This window comes from Centroberyx gerrardi, chromosome 18, assembly GCF_048128805.1.
Source record: "Centroberyx gerrardi isolate f3 chromosome 18, fCenGer3.hap1.cur.20231027, whole genome shotgun sequence".
In the NCBI taxonomy this organism is placed as follows: domain Eukaryota; kingdom Metazoa; phylum Chordata; class Actinopteri; order Beryciformes; family Berycidae; genus Centroberyx; species Centroberyx gerrardi.
This window is the reverse complement of record NC_136014.1, coordinates 9,605,062-9,627,459: the sequence shown is the minus strand read 5'-3', so window position 1 is coordinate 9,627,459 and position 22,398 is coordinate 9,605,062. Positions and strand designations below refer to the sequence as shown.

Genomic DNA, 22,398 nt, shown 5'->3' with positions numbered 1-22,398 from the left:
CCCCACCCCATCCAGACACTACTATGGGGACTGTGGTGGGGGAACATGAGGGTGTGGGGGGGGGGTTGATACCGATGGGGAAACTGGACCTGGGGTATTGAGTGGTACTGGCCAGTGGTTGGCCGGGGGGTGGGGGAGACTGGCGAGGAAACTGAGTGGCTCAGAGGTCGCGACCTCCAGGTAATTCATAATGGCGGCTGGATGGAGCATCGAGTAATGGATACTGCGCTGTTATCGGGGCTATCAGCTGGCTAAGCTGTAGTAAAAACCACGGAAAGCAGCCGCTCCACGCCCACGTACGATAACAACACATGGTATTGACCGGCCATTTGAGCTTCTTTCAGGATGTATGGTATTTCAGCACTCCGGTGGGTTTCTTTTGAAGGTGAAGCAATGTCACCAATAAAAGAATGAAACCGTCTGAAATATTATTCGCCGGTAATGAGCTGTGAAGCGGATCTTAGCCGTTCGGTAGTGTCGGCTGTTGCAGGGTAATGGCGTGTAATTTTGTGATGGCAGCTCAGATAGAACAGGCAGAGGCCATGTAAGGCTTCCAAATGGAGGATTTACCGGACGCTTACATTATCAAGTGTGTGGGCTGGATAATGATAGTGATCTAAACTGGAGATTATGCAAAGTAGAACAGAACAGCTTAGAGTAAAATAGAACAAAGAACCAAAAACAGACAAGACAACTTGGTGTGACAGACTTTTACAGATCACACTGTTCACCACACTGACAGTAGTCGCAGTACTCAGAGAGCAGAGCTTGTCCAAAGGGTGACAGACGCAGCAGGGTCAAAAGTTTAATGATAGTGTGTGTGTGTGTGTGTGTGTGAGCGACAGGGTGAGCGAGCGGCCCATTGACACGTAGACAAACGACACGGAGCTGCCTTGAATGGCCGGTCACAGCTCTTTCAGAACGGGGCCGGAGTGATGGGACCGAGCTCGCTGGTTCAGATGAAGTCCTGAATCATTCCGCCGGAGTCAGTCAGTGATGAGCCGGCCCACGTGGAATCTGCTGACTCCCTAGAAGAGTTGTTTCCATATCAGACACTTGGGTCAAATATTTGCATATGAGTCTATTCATTTTTGTTTTAGCCAGCGTGGAGTACCTAGAAGATTTGTTTTCATATCAGACTTGGGTAAAATATTTGCATATGAGTCTTGTTTTAGCCTGCTTGGAGTACCAGATGGGTGGGTTTGCTGCAGCAGAACAGTTCAAATAGGGTCAGGTAAGTTGTCAAACACAGAAAAGTATACTAAACTGACATTATACTTTCCTGTATTCACTCTTTTATTTACCACTACATCACTGTGTATTGATATAAAGTGGCAATATACTTGGAAGAAAGTTAACGCAACAGAATTCACAACTTCTACCAAAGAAAACTATAACCCATGAAAAATAATAGATTATGCTCGGACCTATCGATGAGCAGGAGGTTAAGAAACAGTCACTTAACCTTTCCCAAACCTCCCAAAACCCCACGCTGGGTCAGCCACAGCGGGGGGGCGGTGGGTTCACCCACTAAGGCAGCTGATCATTTGTCAGCTACAGTTCAGCTCTGGGAGCATCTTCACCACGGACCCTGCTGTGTCATCCATCTTCACCGCGCATTCTAAGTGTCTGTCCTCCGTGTGTGTGTTTCACGCCATTTGTCAATAGTTCAGAGTGCATCTTCACTCATTCATCTTCAGCAAGCATCTTCAGAGTGCATTCTTAGTGTCCATTTCAGGTCATTAGTGGTCAGCGTGTATAATGGATGAATAGGTGGGTGGCTATCTGGAGCCTCTCTTCTTGTTTGAAACTGATTAGACATGATTACCTAATTGTGGTGTTACAACATAAACTTTCATCTATGATTCACGGACTAAATATGTTCAGCATGCAGGCATCACAGAGAGCTATTAAAAAACGGGGCAGAACAATACTTGTTTTACTTCACGCATGCATTATCAATGCATAAAAATAAATCCAACACATGCGACACCTTTATTGCAATTTGATGCATCTGCAACCGAATGATGCCATGGTAATGGATTCTCTCATTTGAAATCAATGAACTTCCACTGCAGAGGAATGCATTCAACGCACTGTGTGTGTGAGTGTGATCCTGGCCTTACCATTTTACTGTCTGAAGACCATAAAGGGGTCGATTCTTGACCCCCCGGCCCTTTCTGCGTGGAGTTCATGTGGGTTTTTCGTCCGGCTGCCCCTTTCTCCTCCCACAGTCCAAAGACATGCAGCTCAGGTGGACTGGAGACTGGAGATTGTCTGTCCATCTGTGTCTGTCTATCTGTGTTAGCCCTATGATGGACTGGTGACCTGTCCACTGTGTTTCCCAGCCTACTGACCAATGCATGCTGGGATATGCCCCAGCCCCCCGTGACCCTGAACAGGATTAGGTAGAAAATTAATGAACATGCTAACACCATAACAAATTATCAAAAGATAGATGTTTAGATTTCAGACAATCTAAAATTATGTGGTTTGCCTGGGAATCAACAAACAGGGGGATGAGTGTGTTGCCTCTCTTGTGCATTTGTCCCCTTGTTTTTACCTCTCAGCTCAGCCTCTTCATGTATATCTGTATCAGTAGCAATTTGGATTAAAATTGTCTTTGAGCTGCTGTTTGATTTAGGAGAAAAAGTGAGAGGAGGCAGTAAGATGAGGCCAGCACTACCTCAGCCCCCTGTGTGTGTGTGTGTGTGTGTGTGTGTGTGTTCCGTCTGCATACTTGGCAGCGGATCAAGGTGAATCTGGTATGAGCGAGGGAGTGAGCGAAGGAAAGTGTGTGTGTATGTGTGAGTGTGTGTGTGTGTGTGTGTGTGCATTAGAGAGAAACAGAGAGAGAGAGCAGTGTGTCTGCATTTGCAGCCCTCATTAGTAAAGCCCAGCCCTGCGTTCACAGTTTGAACGCGCCACTCCTCCCCTTCCCCTCACTCTCAGCCTCTTAACTAAATGAGGTTAATAAACTCAAGCGTTTACTACCATCACCGACCCCCCCCCTCCTCCTCCTCCGCTGCCCCTGCTTTCGCCTTCATCTCTCTCTCTCTCTCTCTCTCTCTCTCTCTCTCTCTCTCTCTCTCTCTCTACCTCCACCTCTCTTTGCACTCCTGAGCCAGCACTCCTCCACCTCCCACTCCTAAAGCCTCCCTCCCTCTTTCATCTCAGCTGAAACTCTTTCTTCCTCTTTTCCTCACCTCCTCCTTTTTTTTTTTTTATCGTCATTGTTGCGGGGCGAAAGCTCTGGGATTTCCTCCCTCTATTTCCCAGGACAGAGCTGCAATTACAGCTCAGGAGAGAAGAAGACCAGCTGTGCGGCCGAGGTGGGAGCCGTAAAGGAGGGGAGGAGGGAGGCGAAGGTGAGGGCGCCCCTCAGAGGCGAGGACGCGAAACTGCACGCGAAATTGACACACTGACTGACTCACTGCAGAAGCACACTTTTAGACCACACAGCTGGTGTTTTTTTGTTGTTTTTTTTTTAGTACTGGGCAGGGTCATCACGACCGAACAAGAATTACAACCTAACGTAACGAATAAACAACATAACGAATAATGCGGCGTGTTTTGACCTGACGTGCAGGTCCAGAGCGTTAAAACCACAACTGAACACACACATTTGCGGCTGTGGCAGGAACAGGCACTGATACCAAGGAAATGTGAAGAATGTATCAAGCAGCCTTGGGTGCTGTTATCTTGGACGGCACGTGGACAGGGACATCCTAAAAGCAAAAAAAAAAAACACACAACATATGAATATACAGATCACACAAACATCAAGGACACATTCGCGACAGCTGTGAGCCGTATACGTGAAGGAATGTTGTTAAGGCTAGGCAGCGATATGTATTGTGGCACTGCGTCTATATATGATAAGGTTGTGTGTGTTTATGCCTCTCACACACACATGCAAGCATGGAGAAGCAAGCCTAATAAGTATATGTTTTTCTTATAGTATTCAATACTTCAGTTACTTAAAACACTAAAAACCCACCTATGTGCCAAATGGGTAGGGGCCAAAGTGTGGCAGAAAGTTGCAACGATCACAGGAAACTATTTGAAATTCAGATAAATAGCTGGATCGCCTTCGGACAGAGGGTGTAAGCTGCAACACCCTCTTTAATTTTTACTGCCCTATCCCCTGATGGGCTAATGCAACGCACAGCAATAACGGTGCTGGTAATTGCAACCTTAAATAGATTATAGCCCATCCATCCTGCCAGTCACTCATCCTGCTGCCCTGCAAGGACACTACTGGGGTCAACTCACTTCAATTCCATCAATTTCAGAAGCAGATTTTCTTCAAAATGTATAAAACTTGAACTCATTTGCCATTAAAAGCTTCCTATATCTAACATATAAAGAAAATATAGAAAGTACAGTGTGAGATCTGACCTCAACCCTGATGAAAATGAAATCTATCGAAACCATTACTGAGCATGTGCCATTTGGCGGACACTTTTATCCGCGGCACCTTCCTTTATGACTGTGCGCGTTTTTAGGATGAATGGCCCCAATGGGAAATGAACCCCCGACCCTGGCAGCGCTGCCAGGCCCATGCTCTGCCCATCGAGCCACACAGGGCCGCATTACTGAAATGACTGTGATGTGTGTGTGCTCAAACTAAGGCATCAGCTGCTTGCTTCCAGCACCAGCAATGTAATGTTTCCTAACAGCTGTCACATTGTCAGTTCCTCTGTACATGTGTGTGTGTGTGTGTGTGTGTGTGTGTGTGTGTAAGAAAGAGAGAGAGAGAGAGAGTGATGGCAGCAGGAGCCCCAGTCAGGCCCATGGGACAGTGGGAGAGGAGCAGACGGTCGTGTCGTTTCACTGGAAACATATGGTGAAACTCAAGTGTGTAATTTACCTAGGACTACGGGTGGCCCAGAGTAACACGTACACACACGCACACACACGCGCGCGCGCACACACATGTACACACACGCAGTGACAGGGTGTAATTTACCTGGGGCCTATGGGTGGCCCAGTATCCCATTGCGCTTGTCATACACACAGACAGCTCAAACACAGTTCACACACTCTTGACGGAGACAGAGACGGTGAAACTAATTTCCCCCAGCCCATATAGGCGGTAGGCAGGTACAGAGTAAGAAATCACACAGTGACAGAGACGTTAGCCTTGAGATGGGACGCACGGAAAGGGTAGACAGCTGAGAGAGAGAGCGAGAGGAAGAGAGAGAAAGAGAGAGAGTGCGGTTGTATTTACTGTATGGGCACAGCGGAAGACATCACCCAAAAAACCCTCAACCTGTGGGAGTCGCCGCACACCCCGTATCACATCCTCTCCAATTCATCAACCTCGCTCCTTTTCAAAGCCGGCGCTATACTCCCCCCCCCCCCCCTAGAGAGAGAGAGAGAGGGAGAGAGGAAGGTCATGGGAGCACGGGCGAAGGGGAGGAAGACAGATTGGAGAAGGAGTGTGTCCCTCCCTACATTCCGGCGCTGACCTTCGTAGTGGCGTGGCACTGTAGCTATCATCGGCCCACCATGCTTTACAGTTGCTTGTTATGGTGGGGAGGGATTAGAGCCTCCTCCGGCCTGCATGCCCCGCCCTGTTTCCACGGCGACCGTGAATGGAGCCTATCTGGTTTCGCACGAGGATTGACAGACAGGCCTGTCCCAGACGTTTACAGTTGGCACTGTTTGAGGTGTCTGTCTGCGATGGCTGATATGATAGCCTGTCTGCAAGTTGCACTGTGTGTGTGTGTGTGTGTGTGCCGGTGTTTGATCTCCTTTCCCAGCCATGGGGCTTTAACTTCACTCCAGGTGCAGAGAAGTCAACCTGAGGGCATGGGAGGCACATACAGTCCAAATCACCGCCCTCAAGTACTTATACACACAGACATAGAGACACACACACACCGAGACATACACACATGCACACAGGCAGGAAGTTTCCTTGAAGCAGTAACTCAGACTGAGTAACTCTGTGGTTTAAACTGGTTTACCAGTCCAGCGGTGTCACCGTGGAATGCTTCTAAAGACTCGGCAGTGTGCTGTAGGATAAACATTTCTGTTGCCGCCTCCACATGTGAACATCAATCAGTCCCAAGGAGAAATACTGAGAGTGAGAAATGAAAAGGTGAAAGGGCCAGCTGGTTCAGTGGGTAGGGTAATGACAATGTGCAGGACAAGCATCCAGTCCACTGTACGCAGAAACAGATGGAGCTGGTTTTCGTTGCTGAGGGTCAGGTCTGACGGGGCAGGGGAGAGTGGCAGAGAGCGGGTGAGGTGCAGAGCCAGCTATCGGACACATAACTAGACTCAGATGACAGTGGAGTGAGACTGAGGCTGAGATAGAGAGAGATGGTTGCATTGGTCGAACAGGAAGATTCTCTCCAGTGGATAAACAATAAATTTGCCATTGCTAATTACAAAACCTATAATTCTCCCCATCAAACTGTAATGAAGTATATTGACATTAAAATTGACAACACCCCCATCCCATAATCTTAAACATAATGGGAATAACCTCTTTATTCGTCTGTATCTCCACACAGGGAATCTGTGTGGTCCATAATGAGCTCAGTAAACATCTGCTACTCCTGTATTAGAGACCATTTTCTCTGCGTCTCATCCTGTAATATGGAGAAATTAGAGTGTAGGGACTCATTCCGTGTGTTTATACACACACACACACATTCACAGAGAGCAGACATAACATACGGAGTCCAAGTGTTTTTATACTACCCAATTGACGCTCTAACATACCATCTCAACACCACAATTTTCCATCCACAACAGTAAAACACTACCGGGTGTCCTCATTGCACGGCTCCTGGATTCCAGGTTTTTTTTCCAAAGTACAGGGTACAGCTCCTGCGTTTCACTCAAACACTGCAACATTTGTTTAATTAACATGGCAGGAGTTTCCCTCAAAACATCGCAGGACGGGACACAACAAAGGCTCAGTGGGGCGAGCGCTGATGGATGCGAGGTCTATGGAGAAATACTGCCACCTACTGTCAAGAGGTGGCACCACCCCATGACATCTACAGGTGCTGAACTGCTCCTTCACTGAGAACCTGCCAAACACCAACTAAAAATATAATAGTCAAAACAGCAACCACATAATGTCAGTTTAACAGCCTTTTATTTTATAAACCAGTTAATGGATCTGCATAATGGTAAAATTAAAGCCAACGACATTGAAAGAACTCATATCAGCAGACTGAACGACAACACATGAGAAAGGCATGAATCCACACAATACATCACCAGCTCCCTTGGCATATTGACTCCTCCATACATACACTTGTGTGGCTGTGGCAAACCAAGTCTTTTACACCGACGTCTGCAGAAACTCTATGACTTCTCATCTGTATCCCATTAAATCTTGGATGAACTGGCAGATATACCGCGATCCAGCAGGGTGTTCCACATGTGTCCAATTTCCCATCCCTGGAAAAGTTAGTGTTGATGGTATAAGTGAAGAGTGTTTGCCCCCCCCCCCTTCACTTGCTCATCTCCTGCTGGACCTCGGTGAGGATCTGCTGCTCCAGGCTGGAGGTGTCGTACTCCTTCAGCATGTCGTACTCCAGCCAAGGCTGCGCCCACTTCTGGGCGTGCTCCAGCTGCTCCGGGGTCAGGCTCAGGTCGAAGCGGATGCCCTGGATGTTGAACTTGGGCCGCTCCCAGCGCTTGGACCACGGCTTCGGACGCATCTTTACCATGACCTGGTGGATGGACAGGGATGCTCAGTCATTTAACATTAACATTATTTTGTGTTATCATGAATATTATTAGTAGTAGAAGAAGCACTGTTGCTGTTGTATAAAAACTTTATACGGCAACGTTAAACTTAAAAAAAACCCAGAGCGTAATAGAAAACAGCATTAAAAATAGTGTTTGAGTAAAATTGCTGAGTTGGGTCTAGAGAAGCTACGTTCGATCTAGCTGTTGATTAGAAATTTGTCCGTAACTTGAGCCTCTCTCACCTTGTTGAGCGGCACCTCTCCTGTAGGGGAGAAGGGCACGGGCTTCATGTCCGGGTCCACGGTGCAGTACTCAGGCAGGGCGTCTCTCAGGTACATCAGGTTGTCATCCAGCCTCTTCTCCAGCTTCAGCACCTCGATCTGCTGGATCCGAGGGCTGTACAGCTCATAGGAGATCTCCACACCTGGGCAGAGCACACACACACACACACACACACACATTTGAGGCACTGAACCCCCAACTGCAGTGGTGAACAGTAAATAAGAATATGTTCTTAGTCAACTTGCTTGGTTAAAAACAGTGTGTTAAAATGAAAAGACAGGGAAAGTTAGGAGCAATATAAACACAATTAAGTAGGCAATAAAATCGTAACACCTAGTTAGTACTGTGTTACAGTACTGCCGGATTGCATCATATGTCTAACAGCCCTATAATCACACATCAAGAAAACTCATTTCTAATCCTTTAACACATGTTTACAGTGCGTGAGCAAAGGGAGTGCCTGAAGAAACAAAAAAAAGCAGTTAAAACTGGACGTTATCTGCCAGCCCTTTCTGCTTCTGCATCAGCTTTGGTTTGCGATTCTCAATTTTAAAGCATGTTTCAAATCTTAGGCATTACAGAGTTCCACTACATCTTTTATAGAGGGAACATTTGTTACAGTAGTCATTGTAACATGTTCATGCTGCACTAATGAGAGGACAAACATGAACCGAGGGGACAGACGGTGGTTCTACAGAGACATTATTGTAGTCTTGTTTTAAATGGACCAAGATGGAAGAAAATATAAAAATTGCAGACAAATTTGACAGGAAATTGATTAGCAGAAGATATGATGGAAAATAATCAAATTCAAAAGTTACAATATACTATCAGAAAAGATCAATGTGATATTATGTGATTTTACTTACTCACTATTTGAGTAGTCTTGGGTTAGACAAGTGTACATACAGAGAATAAAAGACCTCACCTTGGTTCTCAATGATGTTCCTCAGGACAAATGTGGCTCCCAGCCCCTTGCCACCCCTCTGGATACAGATGCCCACAAAGCGGTTGACTTTCCCGTTGGCATTAGGGTCTGCCATGCTCACAGCCAGGATACTCCCTGAAAATGAAGGCAATCAAAACCACACACACCACTTAAAGAACTGTGTGCAAGTTAGACGATGCAGTTTGCACTGTTTTAGGGCTAGTATCCACTACAGGGCCAAAACAACATCTCTGTGGTTCGTTTTGTATCTTCATGCCAACAGAGGACTGTTAGTGGAGTCCGCTCTTGCCCTTGTAAGACCTGTGGGAATGAGGCTGTAGACTATTTTGAACGGTTTCTTACCTGCGTAGAACTCTGGAATGTTGAGGACTTTCCTCCTGCGGATCATGTCTTGCCTCTCCATGGAAAACTTTGAAGGGTGTGTTCTCTGTCTGGGGGGGATGAACTCTGGACTCAGGAACCTGGGGGACAGAGACAAGGGGGACAAAACGATCTTACTTTATGTTATAGATAAAAACATGCAGCCCACTTATTCAACATTATGATTACAACAGTGTGTGTTTGTGTGTGTGTAACGGCAGCAGGACCCCAGTCAGACCCGTGTGGTTTTCAATTTCCAGCTATTAAGATACGTGTCTGTTTAACAAAGAAATGCCATACTTTCGTAGTGATGCTGCAGTCTGTGTCTTGTCTATGATGACAGGTTTAGGAGGAGGGGTGAATTTGAATGGCTGCTCACTGTCACTCCCCGCAGCAAGACGAGGCAGAGATGTGGACAGGAACCCTGAAAATTAAAAAACACAAGTCATTAGCATCAATAATTAGTTCTACAGCTAAAGTTAGGTTAAAAAGGTTACACGTATTGGGGTAATAGAGCCAGCCAGTCGTCCAGCAACGTTAGCTAACAGTTAGCTAATGCTAATTTATATTGCAGGTACGTCTTTTGGCAACCTGTCGAAGACCGACAGCAAACTGTACTGTGTAAGTGAGAAAAGGACGCTTGCTCAGTCTACTTACGTTCATTTTGAGGTCGGAGGGTTCGTAATAACCTTAGCGAAAATATAACTTTGTCGAGCCTCTTAGTGCAGGCTGCCATGATTGACCTTCTGTTGTCGCATGGGTACTGCTACGGAAGCCGTGTAGGGCAAACATGTAGAAACGCGATTCACCAGACATGCAGTTCACGTTATTGTCCACAAGATGTCACAACTGTTTCGTCTGTTACACATGAAGTCATCTCAAGTAGCCTGCTGTAGGCTATGTTATGCGTGCTATAAAAGTTTGGGGGACAGTGAATCCTACATAAAATATTTTTTACACGCTTGTTTCATTCATTGGGGGCAATACCTGCCCGTATGACTTGCACTCGACTGTAGCCTGCAGCCCGCCTTTATCATGATGTATGCAGTTGAATTGTGAGCACAGTATAGTTACTTTTTACTGCTGATGATGGATAGATGTTGGTGTTGATGGTAGTGTGGCTGATGATGATGATGATGATGATGATCATCATCATCATCATCATCATCATCATAATCATTGTAGTGGTGGTGCTGCTGCTGCTGTCAGTATCATTTTGTCAGTTTTCTCATGTTGCTGAGAATCACCTTCCATATATCTGCCCATATGGAAAAATTCATTTCATCGATAGCCTACTTTAGAATGTGTTTAGAGACCTGTTTCAAAACATACAAATATTAGCATAATATGTAGGCTATTTGTATATTATATAGGACATTTATTCGAAATATATTTTGAATGGCCAGTATATATGTTATATATTTGCAGATGTAGCCTGTGTTATCAACAGCATAGGAAGAAAATGTAATGTCAGTGTACAGGTTATAATTCAAATGTCATGTACAAGTGTAAACAGTTTTTTTTTTTTTGCCAATGCTTAGCCTATATTGAAACATATCTCGAAATATATTATGCAGCATGTGGATTTTATTTATTACATTTTGTTGTTTATTTACTTATTTTGGAGTATGGGTGATCCCATGCAATACAACCTGTTTAAAGCTAGGCTAATTCACTGCAAACCGACAATGATCAAATGTTTTCCATTCATTCAGAAATCATGAACCCATGCGTGTGTCTGGCCGGGAACTCGGGGGCTTTGAGACCAGGGGAGCGCCAGTGTTCCGGTCCTCCAGGTGGGCTGCCTCCTCCACTCCACAACACTCCACAACACAACACGCAGTTAGAAATGCAGGCAGGACTGTGCGCGGCTGCAGCCAGCGGAGCCTCGATCCTGCACTCAGCCTGTGGTGGGAGGATGAGGTGATCCTGGGGGGGGGGGGAGAGAGCTATGGGACCTCACATCTCCTGCACGCGACGCAGAACCTAAACCCAATGCCGCTGCTGCTGGATTTTCTAATGCTACGGAGAAACTCACAAACTTTGAGGCGTCAAGGATGTTCTTCTCAGATGGGACTCTCTCAGCCGTCAATTGTGCGCTCCTGGTGGGAATAACGTGCCTGACCGTCCTCTGCGATTTCACCAACGGCTCTTCAGACTTTTCAGGTTGGCAATCAATACGGTAGTGTTGGTTTGTTGTTGACAAACGCAGTGGAAAGTTGTTTTCTTGAGCTTTGAAAGCAAAGACAATACAGTGTGATCAGGTGATCAGCACCAGTCATTTACTCTGCGTGTGTTTTCATACAGGCTTTCCCTGCGAAAAAATAGCTGTCTCTTTACATTTTCAGAAGGATCTATGCAAATTACATATAGGAATATCCTCTACGAATATTATAGTGACACCATAGGAGATGAAAAATACAAGTGCGATGAGGTCACTACGCAGGCTTTAAACTCTCTATTGATTACCACAGACACTTTAACTCCCTATAGGAGTATTATAGGAACAGCAGTGATTTCTAGGTAAGTTGCAATGCTTCACTAGTTGTTTTGCATCGGGAGACCCGTGCCTTTGGCATGCTGCAGCATGCAGACTCAAGTGTTTGCTTCGTAAATCCAATAGAACAGCTTTAACATGCGGAAAAGGCCCGCATCATGTGTCCTTTGGCCAGATCTGTCACAAATCGTGGAGAATGACCCACATGCAGAACGCACTTCAAACAGCAGGTTCCCCTTTCCCCGGGGCTTTAGAGGTTATCAGTCATAGACCGTAGATTTATAACGCAGAGCACTGATGCAATGGAGATAAAGGCATGGGATAGTGTAGTTAATGTGTTACTAGAGAGAACCTATTGTCTAGACCAAGTCATGGCCTATTCTCTATAGTTTTACAGCCCAGAGAAGAAAACATGCAGGCTGTGCAGAGCAGTTAGTTTCTCCTCCTTAGTGGCTCCTCTGCTCTTTAATACAGAATCAATAGTGAAGATAAAGTCAAGACCATAACAGTAGGCCTGATGAAACCAACCTATAACTTTATTCCTGAGATTTAATTGAAAAAGAAGTCCATTTAGGCTAATATACTAACAAGAAAAGGACAACAAATCAAGAAGCTGTTAGTGGTAATAATGAGTCTTTCTGTCTTTGCCTAGCCTCCAGCTCTGCACTGAGCCCAAGGCAAGCCTACAGGTTGTGTTTACAGTGCCATAAAGCAGGAGGGGAGCTTTGTGTCAGTGTTAATTGGCCTCTAATGGGTCTAATGATTGGAAACGAGCAGACTAACTGTGTAGGGAAAGGCGCTAAAGAGCAGATGCTTTAGTTAACATTCCCTCTGTATATATGCGCGCGCGTGTGTGTGTGTGTGTGTGTGTGTGTGTGTGTGTGTGTGTGCACCTGCCTAATGAGCTGCTGAAGGCCATGATGCAGTCAAGGCTGTTTTTCAGTAGCTAAAAAGGATTTAATTCTTATGATTGTCATGCATATTTTAGTAGCTGTTGTTTTTTTCCAATAAATAATACGATTGAGTTGATCAAATGGCAGTTAATTCAACAACATTAGCAATCTCTAAGACCGGCTGATTCCAGATTTCCGCTGGAGCAGGTTTACCAATAGCCCAGCTTAGACACGATTACTGAAACATTGTGTCATAGGCAGGAGTTAATTTGCTGAAATCTCAGCTTTGGAGCAACATAAACACATTTCATTCTTCTTAGAGGCCTTTACCTCCGGACTTTTCCATGGCCCATTGATTACTTTGTTGCTCAGGGGGTGGGGAGGAAACCCTTCTGCTATATTGGATTCTTCCTTTGCGTTATGTGGTTCCTAAGTTCCATGTTGGGGATGTTGAGTCCCCAAATGCAATTTTGTTTGCTCACCAGGGAGTCTGCGCTACAGAACTGCTGACCAAGCATCCCTCTGGATGAATTAAGGAAGGAGGTTGCCTCAGAATTCCTCAGCGACAAAGAAATCCTTCAATCCTCACATTCTTGACCAGCTGGAGTCTCCCTGGAGACTGGGAGCAGGCCTTTGATTGACAGGTGCTGCCAGGCTGCAGGGTGACAGAAGCTGTGGCTTCAGACCTAACATCTGTCAGTCAGGCCTCTGTCTGTCATATGGTTGGATCAGTGATGGTGAAACAGAGGAGGCAGGAAGATGAACCAGTGAAGTGAATTAACCTGGGAGAGCCAACTGTTGATTTCCAAAGATGTTTACAGCAGTGGAAGTTGATGAAATGACATCACATGCTGTTTTAGCACATCCCTCCCTATATGGTATTATCGTACTTTGCTTTGTTTGTAGACAAACGTAGTAGTTTCATATTTCGTCAGAGGGATTGAGCTCGCTGCTGAAATGACAACAAACTCTGTTGGTGGGTAATTTAATTCTGTCTCTGTCTCTGTTATCATCTTCTATTATACCAACACACAGCTGCCTGAACGGCTAATTAGAGGTGCGGAGTGAGTTCAGCTCAGGAGCCCCTAGGCTAGCAGCTAGCAAGCTAGCTAGCGCTCTTTGTCTTAAAACCCTTCGCCAGTGCTGTGTCGTTGAAGTTTGGCACTTAACAGCCACTCACAGAACTTAATCTGTATCCATTTTATCTCCTTTACATCGTTCTCTCAGGTGTACAGTTCATGTGACATCAGCTCAGCCACATAACGTAACTGTGTCCATTATCTTAGCAGTGAAATATCCATTATCTGACATGTTTCCGTCTGACATGCTTCTTTTTCCCACACAATTTTAACCCCCCACAAATGGTCAACATTACAACATTATGTTACATGAACAAATTATTGATGGTTTTAGAACTACTACAATGCTAATCAAGGGGTTGAGATATTGAGAGTTTTGATGGGCTTGGTGGAAAGGCTGAAATCTCACCAGAGCTAGCTAACTGTGTGACGTCACTACCTTAACATAAGGCAGGCCCTGAGGCCTTTGCATATCTACCAGAGGGTTACAGTGAAGCAACTTTTCTCCTCCTTCTCTGTCATAAAACCCTATAGCCCAAACCTATTTAGCCCCAGTCAATGAGATGTGAGGCTGTTAAGGGGTCAAGGGGTCAACTGAGGTCAACCCATACTAACTAATGTGAGTGTGTGGTTGGGGGGGGGGGGATAATCATCCATCTTGCTCCCTGTCAATCCTCTTCACACACGTGGTCCATAGTAAAGAAAGGTAGAATGAAAGGCGACACTATTATTTCTGTTTTTGTGAATTCACATGCAGTTATTAAATGTCACGCATTTGAACTCAATTGATAACAGTGCGGCTTTAAAATCTCTGCAGAAACAGCGTGTTTTATTGTTTAAATGTGGTTGCTGCCATGATTGTTGTTGACTGTTAAATGCTAATTGGTTTAACATGGGATACAAACACTTGCTCTTAGGTGTTGGGTGAGAGTTGTGAGGGGGGCGTTCTCTGTTAGGGCAGCCAGAGCCTCTAGCCTCCAGCTGTACTTGTATTCCCATGTTTGCTAATGGCCAAGAAAGATGCTCTAATTTTGCTGGACATGTAGAGACATCCACTCATTTGATCCTGTGATCTAAAAAGATTGGGAGGCTTCCTAAATCAGCTCAACGCTTCCCTAGGGGCGAGTATTGGACTAGGCTACATCTGACCCTGCATGCCAACACACACACACACGCACACACACACTCTGATCTCCTACTATTACCCTGTGGACAAGCACTGGATTAGGCTACTCCTAACCCTTATCGTGCCTACCCCCCCCCCCCCCACACACACACACACACACACACAAACACACCCCTCCACTTATTACTGAGCGCCACTCGAGGCCCCTCAAATCTCTAATCCGCTCTGATTTTTTGAGTGGGTGTAGCTGAACACTGAACCCCTTGCTCTCCCTGCAGAGGTATTACTACCCCTCCCTCCCCTCCCCCCCATTCACACATCATGCTCCCCCCCCCCCCCCCCCCCCCCCCCCCCTGCTTGCATCCCTCCCCCCCTCGGGGCTCGCCTGATCACTGTTTCTGTGTCTGTGTGTGCGCCAGGTGAGCTCTGTCTAAACAAATCCTGCCTCCCGCTTTGTTTTGTCTACTGCGGCGGAGGCAGGCGGCTGGGCGGACAGTGAGGGCCTGGCATAAGGCTGCTTTTCTCTTTAACTGAATAGGAAGGAGGGGGGAGGGGGGGGTGGGGACGCATCACTTCAAAGAGTAGTTGTAGTGAATGAGCTTCCAGAAGGAGTGAATTGTCAAGGATTTTGATTCATGGCTCAATGGTATCAAACACATGGGCATGTTGGATATATCACAGCGGGACGCTTCGTGGACGCCTTCCCTCAGATCACATACTGTCTCACTATACACTGAATGTACTGAATGTATGCTAGATTCCGGTTAGAACTATCATCCCTTACTGATTTAATTTCATCTGTTTATTCCACTTCTAGGAAAGATGTAGATTTATGGGATGAGACGGGTTAAATAAGGATGTCTACGCCTCGAGGCGGCTGAGACACGAATTGTGCAAAAGGGGATTCAAGTGCAGCTCAACATTATAGGAAGGTGTTAGTCTAGTATATTATATGGGGGGATTTGAGATTGTAATCATTCAGCGGTATAAGCAGTTTCCTACCCTATAGCTGTGTGTGATGTGTGTCATGTAGCAGTAATGGGCGAGTAATGTTGGTTATATATAGCAGTGTGAATCCTGTCTTAAAAGTTTGGCACCAACAAGATTTCTCCTGCAACCGCATTCTAATGAGTGAAGGGAAATATGAGCCTCGAGGGTGCAGAGCAGACAGCTTGGAGATGTAGCTGAGATAATATTTAGATGTATGTGCCTCTATATGGCATGATTGTGTGTGTGTGTGTGTGAGAGAGAGAGAGAGAGAGAGAGAGAGTTGGGTGGCAAAGAGGGCTGGCCTGGCACAACACGATAGTGATGAAAGGCATGACCTACTGTGTGTTTCCTCCTCCTGGATACTATAAGTACATAAAGAAACAAACAAACACACACACACACATCCTGACACTGTTGGGGAAAAACAAAGTGGTATGGATGATGAGAGATGCCTGTTTACAAGAGGAAACAGTTTTTCCCCTTTTGCTTATGTGAAGTCAACATGAGGGAATTCAATTATCCCACATCACACTCCAAAAACGATGGGATTTTTAGAGTAATTATTCCATTCTGGAAATGTGATCCAACAGTGTATCTTTAAAATAGCTATGATACATAATTTTTGCTTATTTTAGTTAATCAAATGCATCGTCTTATCTGTTTTTACTAGAACAAAAATGAGCGGAAAAGAAAGTATAATGAGTGAAAGGAGAATGAATGGAAAAGTGTTGACATGATTAATGTGAAAATGTGTTTAAACTAGATAGAGACGCTTTGTGTCAGCTTGGTCAAGTCCTGGCACATAAAGTAGACCAATCAAAATCAGTGTTTGTCTCGTTGCCAAAACATGTGGGAAGAGAACACATCCTGAGTGAGGTAATGCTTGATAAATTATTTGGCTGCTGTAGGCGCTGTAATTAAGTTATGAAATATGAAGTCAGTAATAAACTTTTTAGTGGCGCCCAAACAACAGAAGCACTCTAGTTGGGCAATCTAAGTTTTGCAGTTGGCCCTTTCAATGAAGGTTCTTCCCTTGAAGTTCATTTCCAGATATATTCAGAATTAATAAGTACAGATTCTGTACGGTGCCACAGAGCTTTCATGGCAATGATGCATTGTTCTTTCTACAAAGGGAGTGGGAAGATTTGCAGCTAAGGTGTGAAAATTTGTAGTCAGATTTTCACATAATAGAACTTTTACATACATTCATTAATTACATGCTTAATAAAGAACAGAAAAGATGTATGCTGTGTATCAAAATGAAAATTGATAGTGCAGAGGAGTGAAGCATCTGATGCCTAACTCATTGACCATAATTTGCCTCTTGATGACCATGGAGCCATTTTAAACATCACTACCTGAAGTTTATCATTCAATATCTCAATAATATAGAAGGAGGAGTGTTATCAATGTGTTGACCAAGCACTTACATGGCCTACTCTCCTTGAAAAAATCACCATAATTTGAGTAAGAGTAGGTGTAACGTTTTTCACATATCTCATTTTGGAGTGAAACGCCTCATTTAAGCCCAGACTGCACACTAATAACAGTTTGAAACGACGGAGGAGTGGAAGAGTCACCTTCACCTAAAATCCCAACGTGGGCTGAGAGGGAGCTGAGACGGGCTGGACGTGTAATTCTGTAATGACTGTCTTAATCAAGGCTTATAATCAGCCGTAAACCGCTCAACCTGCCAGCTCCTAATCTTAATATGATAATCATTATTTTGCATAGGCTTCCTTCAATCCCTAAAACCACCCAAATCGCCCAATCTGATGTCGCGCTCGCTGGTGTTACAGTAATGACTGTTATTGGGGGGTGGGGGGAGGTGTAATTCCCAAGACATTTAACTGCATGGATGTACCCGACAACGATTGCAGACATATCGCAGGTGTGTGTTTGCACTTGCCCTCTCTTGCATTGGAGGGGGGTTGGAGGGGAGGAGGGAAGGGGTTGGGGGGGGGGGGGGGGGTTAAGCAGCCCCCAAAGAAAACACAGTGAAATGTGCGAAGAGGATTCTTGAGTGACACGCCGGCGTTGCTGCACATCCTCGCGTCTCCGCTGTCTCTGTTTAGGCAACAACTGCGTAATTAATTAAGAATATGGTCTCACTTGTCATATTATGAACGCAGACGTGTTTCCCAGCAAAAGGCATTCAGTCAGAGAGCAGAGGAGCAGATAAGAGAGCAGGGTCGCTTTGAACAGGAACGAGAAATCATAAGCATAGTGATGGCTGCGGAAGAAAAAGTAGAAGCGTTGAGAAACAGACTGGTGGGGGTGTGTGCACACGTGCAATTATCTACTCACGTCCAGCCCGCTTATGTATGGCTATCAAATTATGCTCTCAACATGCCCCGCCAACACACACTATGCACGTGCAAACACCGTCACACACACACACACACTCTCTCTCAGACACACACATACACACGCCTCCTCTGCTCCTGTATCTGGGGGGGAATGTCAACCATGCTTTGATGCCCCTCCTCCTTCCCTCTGTCTCTTTTTTTTTTCTTTTTCTGTCTCTTCTCCCTCCCTCACTCTGCTTCCTGGGAGCTGATTTATGTTAGGTTTAGGAGTCGACATGTCCGCCTTGATCCAGCCCCCGCTTCCTTTTTTTAAAATTCTGCCTCCATCCCTCAATCCTCTCTCTTGCTTCTTCACATCGTGTGTTGGACAGTGAAAGAACAGCGCACATTTTTAAGCACTGTAAGGCTAGTTCTTATGGTTTGATTTAACCCCTAGGGAGGGAGAGAGAGATGGAGAGGTAAAGAGGTGGGGCGCAGAAGGGCCAGTCTGAACAAGGAGGCATTGTGTCGCCCCCCAACTGTGTTGGACTGACAGTCTGCATTACAGCACGCTACAGCAGCCAGCTCCGAAAGCACTGCTAATCTGTTGCTTACTGGCCCCTCTGGCTAGCTCAGGTGAGAGAGAGAGAGAAAGGGAGCGAGAGGATAGGAGAGAGAGAGGGAGACAGAAAACTCTTGCCTGCCCACTTCAAAAACCTGTGGTAGCAACATGGCTTGTGCTGCCAAGTGTGTTGTCGATCATCGTTTTAAAATATAATCCAAGACTATTGCTCTGTCTTTAAAACAATAAGCTCATTTGTATCAAGCAGACTTAGATTGCATTTTTTCAATAAGCAGCATGTTGTCTGCACAAGATATCTAGGGATTTTTACTTTTTCTACTTTTTTTTGTTAAATTTGAGCTAACAAAAATGAAACAATATGAAAGAAAAACAAAAACTAATTTTCTTCTTCTTCTAGTTTTAATAAAAGTAACTAATAACTGAATACACAATTTGAAAAATGAAGTACACCCAACGCTCAACAGACTAACATACCATGGAATTTTCACTTTTCACTACTTTTGTTTTATTAAATTTGCACTAAAATGAACAAAATTCTCATTTTAAAAAGCAACTAGTAATGGAATACAGTTATAGTTACCACCTAAAGTAATCTGAGTACGCCCAACACTCAACAAACTAACAACACAGCTTTGCAAAACCAACCGCACAAAACAAGATTTGCCATGCTGGTGTCACAGTGCCTTCAGTATATTGTATTGTATTGTATATTGTATTCAGTGTATTGTATAGTACTAGTACAGCAATGCAGTAGTAGAAGAAGAGCATGTGTAGCGGATGACTTCATTGTACTGATAGAAGCTGTACATTCAGCAGTCAGAAACCTTTACCCAAGGAGACCCCAGTCTCTACAAAACAACCCCCCCGTGACTCTGTGAATGACTATAGAGCAAGGTAAGCTTTCACATTTTGCCTGCTCCTTCCTGCAGGTCTGTCTGGGACTGTTGTAAATGGAAGGGGATCTCTCCGGCTAAGTCCCATTGGACATGCTGCAGAGGGCTTTTCACTCCCTCAGCTCCTCAGGAGTTCTTCCATCGCTTGTTTTCACAGAACAGCCCCTCGGATAAGCTTGTTAATTCCCCAAAGAGCCCTGCCTTTCAGTGCCCACCCACTCCCACTTTTTTTTTTTTTTTTTTAAAGGAAATTCCTCTCTTTTCTCCGCCGTGCGTGTTTGAACCTTAATAGAGGTATGTGCTCTTGCTGTTAATGCATTAAAATTGATTCATGGTTCTCGGAGGGGGTAGGTGGAGAAAGGACAGGAAAGGATGGGACAGGTGGGAGGCTGATACAGCTAGAACTGGATCATAGTTGTGCCTGAGAGGAAGCAACCTGGGCATTTGTTTTAACCCAGGTTTTCCCCATCCAGTCTGGGGATTTTAACTGATGACCTTCCAGTCCCAAACCCGCTTCTCTAAGCCTTAGGCCACCATCGCCCCAGGCGTCCTCAGCCCACACCGCTGTGCTGAGGATGACTGATGAAGGATACATCTGTCCCTCACTTTGCGACACAAAGGCTCACACACTGATGCATCTGTCTGCTGTTGGCTGGACTCCGGCTGGTAATGGGTCAGTCTGGCTGCCACCCAACTCTCCCAGGCCATAAAAGTGACCATTAAAGTGACGGATCTCTCGTCCTCTGTCTCTTTCTCTCCATCTCTCTCTCTGATATCTCTGTGTGTGTGTGTGTGTGTGTGTGTGTGTGTCTGTCTGTGGAGACACAAGCAGGCAACAGGGAGGGTGTTCCCGCAACTTCTATGCCCTCTCGCTCTTTCACCCTTCACCCCCATATCCAATCCAACCAATGATAAGAAACACTCACACACACACACACACACATGCACAGAACGTCAGAGTGAAAGTGTCCCATCGCCCAGTGACCTTTGACCCCCAGGGGTCATAAGGAGAGGCACGTGCTAACAGAGGGCATGGGAGGGCACGGGTGGGACCTGCGTTTGGTTTGGGTGGGTGGGTGGGTGGGTGGGTGGGGGGGCCACTCTCTAGGGGAGGCTTAGGGGCCGCTGTCCCACCGTGAGGCAATCTCTAACCCCAGCAGATGTTATATACCCATTCACCCCCCACCACCCCCAACCCCACCCCCACCGGGAGGAGCTTAGACAACAGACCCACAGGTGGACATGCTCCCATTGTCTGTAGGGGTTGGAGCTAATGCCCATAAGTTGGACTATCACACCCGGCCTTGTAGCTAACGTGGACGAGTCAAGCTCCTCTTGTGGTTCCATTTAAGTGAAAGCTTTTAGCGTGGATTTGTTTCCGTTTGGGTGCGTGTGGATTTGCAGAGGCAAGAGGAGCGGTTGTTGCCAGGTCTTCCTCTGGATCATGAATTCCTCCTCCAGCCTGATATGTCTGGCTTAGCATGTGACGTCCCTGCTGTTCTGTTATTTTTTATTCCTGATTTTTTTTTTGGACTGGTAGATAAAACTAGATATGCCAAAGCAGCTCATTATTCATATGATATATTTCATTTTAATTGACAAAATAGACATCATGCTTCCATCTAACTTTGACCCATCTGTAGCAGCTTCCTTGCTACCTCCCCTATCTGGTCTTTATTTCTCATCAGTCTTTGTGTTCCCCTCCTGTCTGTATGTTGAAAACTGTTTTCCTAGTTCCAGCCCCTTTGAGACCCTTCGGTCATAACACACACAGCCCATGTCAACGCCTGGGGGTCTGTCGCTGCTGGGTTCATACGGCATGGCGAGAACAAATAAACAGGCTCTGTTTAGGAAAGCCGAGGGGGGCGGGAGTTGAGGTCTGAGGTTTGTGTCAAGCAGGTTGAGGATTGTGTGTGTGTGTGTGTGTGTGTGTATGCATGCATATGTGCACGTGTGCATGCCTGTGTGTGTGTGTGTGTGTTGGTGTCAGAAAGATAAGCGGTCTCAGGGAGAGAGGAAGGGACCAGGCAAGCAGAGTGTTTGTGTTTGTGTCTCCGGTTTTAATGACTTCAGCTGCTCAGGCTCCAGTCTCAGTCTATTAGGGGGTGAGGGAGTGTGTGTGTGTGTGTGTGTGTGTGGGGGGGGGGGGTTCCTATCCTACAGCAACCCCCACCCCCCCACCCCCACCCACCCCACTCCACCCCCACCCACCCCACTCCACCCCCAGATTGGCCCTCTCCCAGGGATATCGATACACGCTGAGGCAGTGCATTGTGGAAAAACATGGTAGAAGGGGCACACACTCATCCCCTGCTTGTAGATTCCCATCCAAACACATTTTTAGCTTATCAATGAACCAGACCTAAACATCTCTTTTGAATTTGTTGTTTATTTTTCATATTTGGCTATCTCTGCTGTCAACAGACTGTAAAATGGTTTAGAATAAATAACTTTATTCGGTATGTACCCGGATGGCCCGTGTGTATCTATCCCACATGGTTGTTAACAGCTTGCTACATCAAAATGACAAGCCAGTTTCACCCTTATAAGCTGGAATAAACACACACACACACACACACACAGATGGAGGTCATATGTAAACAAAGCTGAATATAAGCATGAACAGAGCCCTCATCTTTCCTCCTATTCTCAACAGTAATCTGTCAGTCACTATTCACCCTTCTATCGTCCCTCTGTTTTTTCATCCGTTTCAGCCCCGCTCTTCGTATTTTCATT

The 22,398-nt window shown here is 45.7% G+C and overlaps 2 protein-coding genes across 2 annotated transcripts in view; one reads left to right on the top strand and one right to left on the bottom strand.

The window, feature by feature from the left end:
* Positions 1 to 7,109: 7,109 nt before the first annotated feature.
* mrpl19 (mitochondrial ribosomal protein L19) lies at positions 7,110 to 10,066 on the bottom strand. Its single transcript, XM_071920966.2, has 6 exons — positions 9,971 to 10,066; positions 9,614 to 9,737; positions 9,296 to 9,414; positions 8,933 to 9,067; positions 7,965 to 8,146; positions 7,110 to 7,703 (listed from the first exon to the last, which is right to left on the bottom strand). The coding sequence occupies exons 1-6, from the start codon at positions 10,047 to 10,049 to the stop codon at positions 7,482 to 7,484; spliced, it is 861 nt and encodes a 286-aa protein (XP_071777067.2). The 5' UTR covers positions 10,050 to 10,066; the 3' UTR covers positions 7,110 to 7,481.
* Positions 10,067 to 11,346: 1,280 nt separating this feature from the next.
* eva1aa (eva-1 homolog A, regulator of programmed cell death a) overlaps positions 11,347 to 22,398 on the top strand; it is a 68,897-nt gene continuing 57,845 nt past the window's right edge. Inside the window, exon 1 of the mRNA XM_071920669.2 lies at positions 11,347 to 11,479. Coding sequence (XP_071776770.1) covers positions 11,371 to 11,479 — 109 coding nt within the window. The 5' untranslated portion in view covers positions 11,347 to 11,370. The remainder of the gene's footprint in view (positions 11,480 to 22,398) is intronic.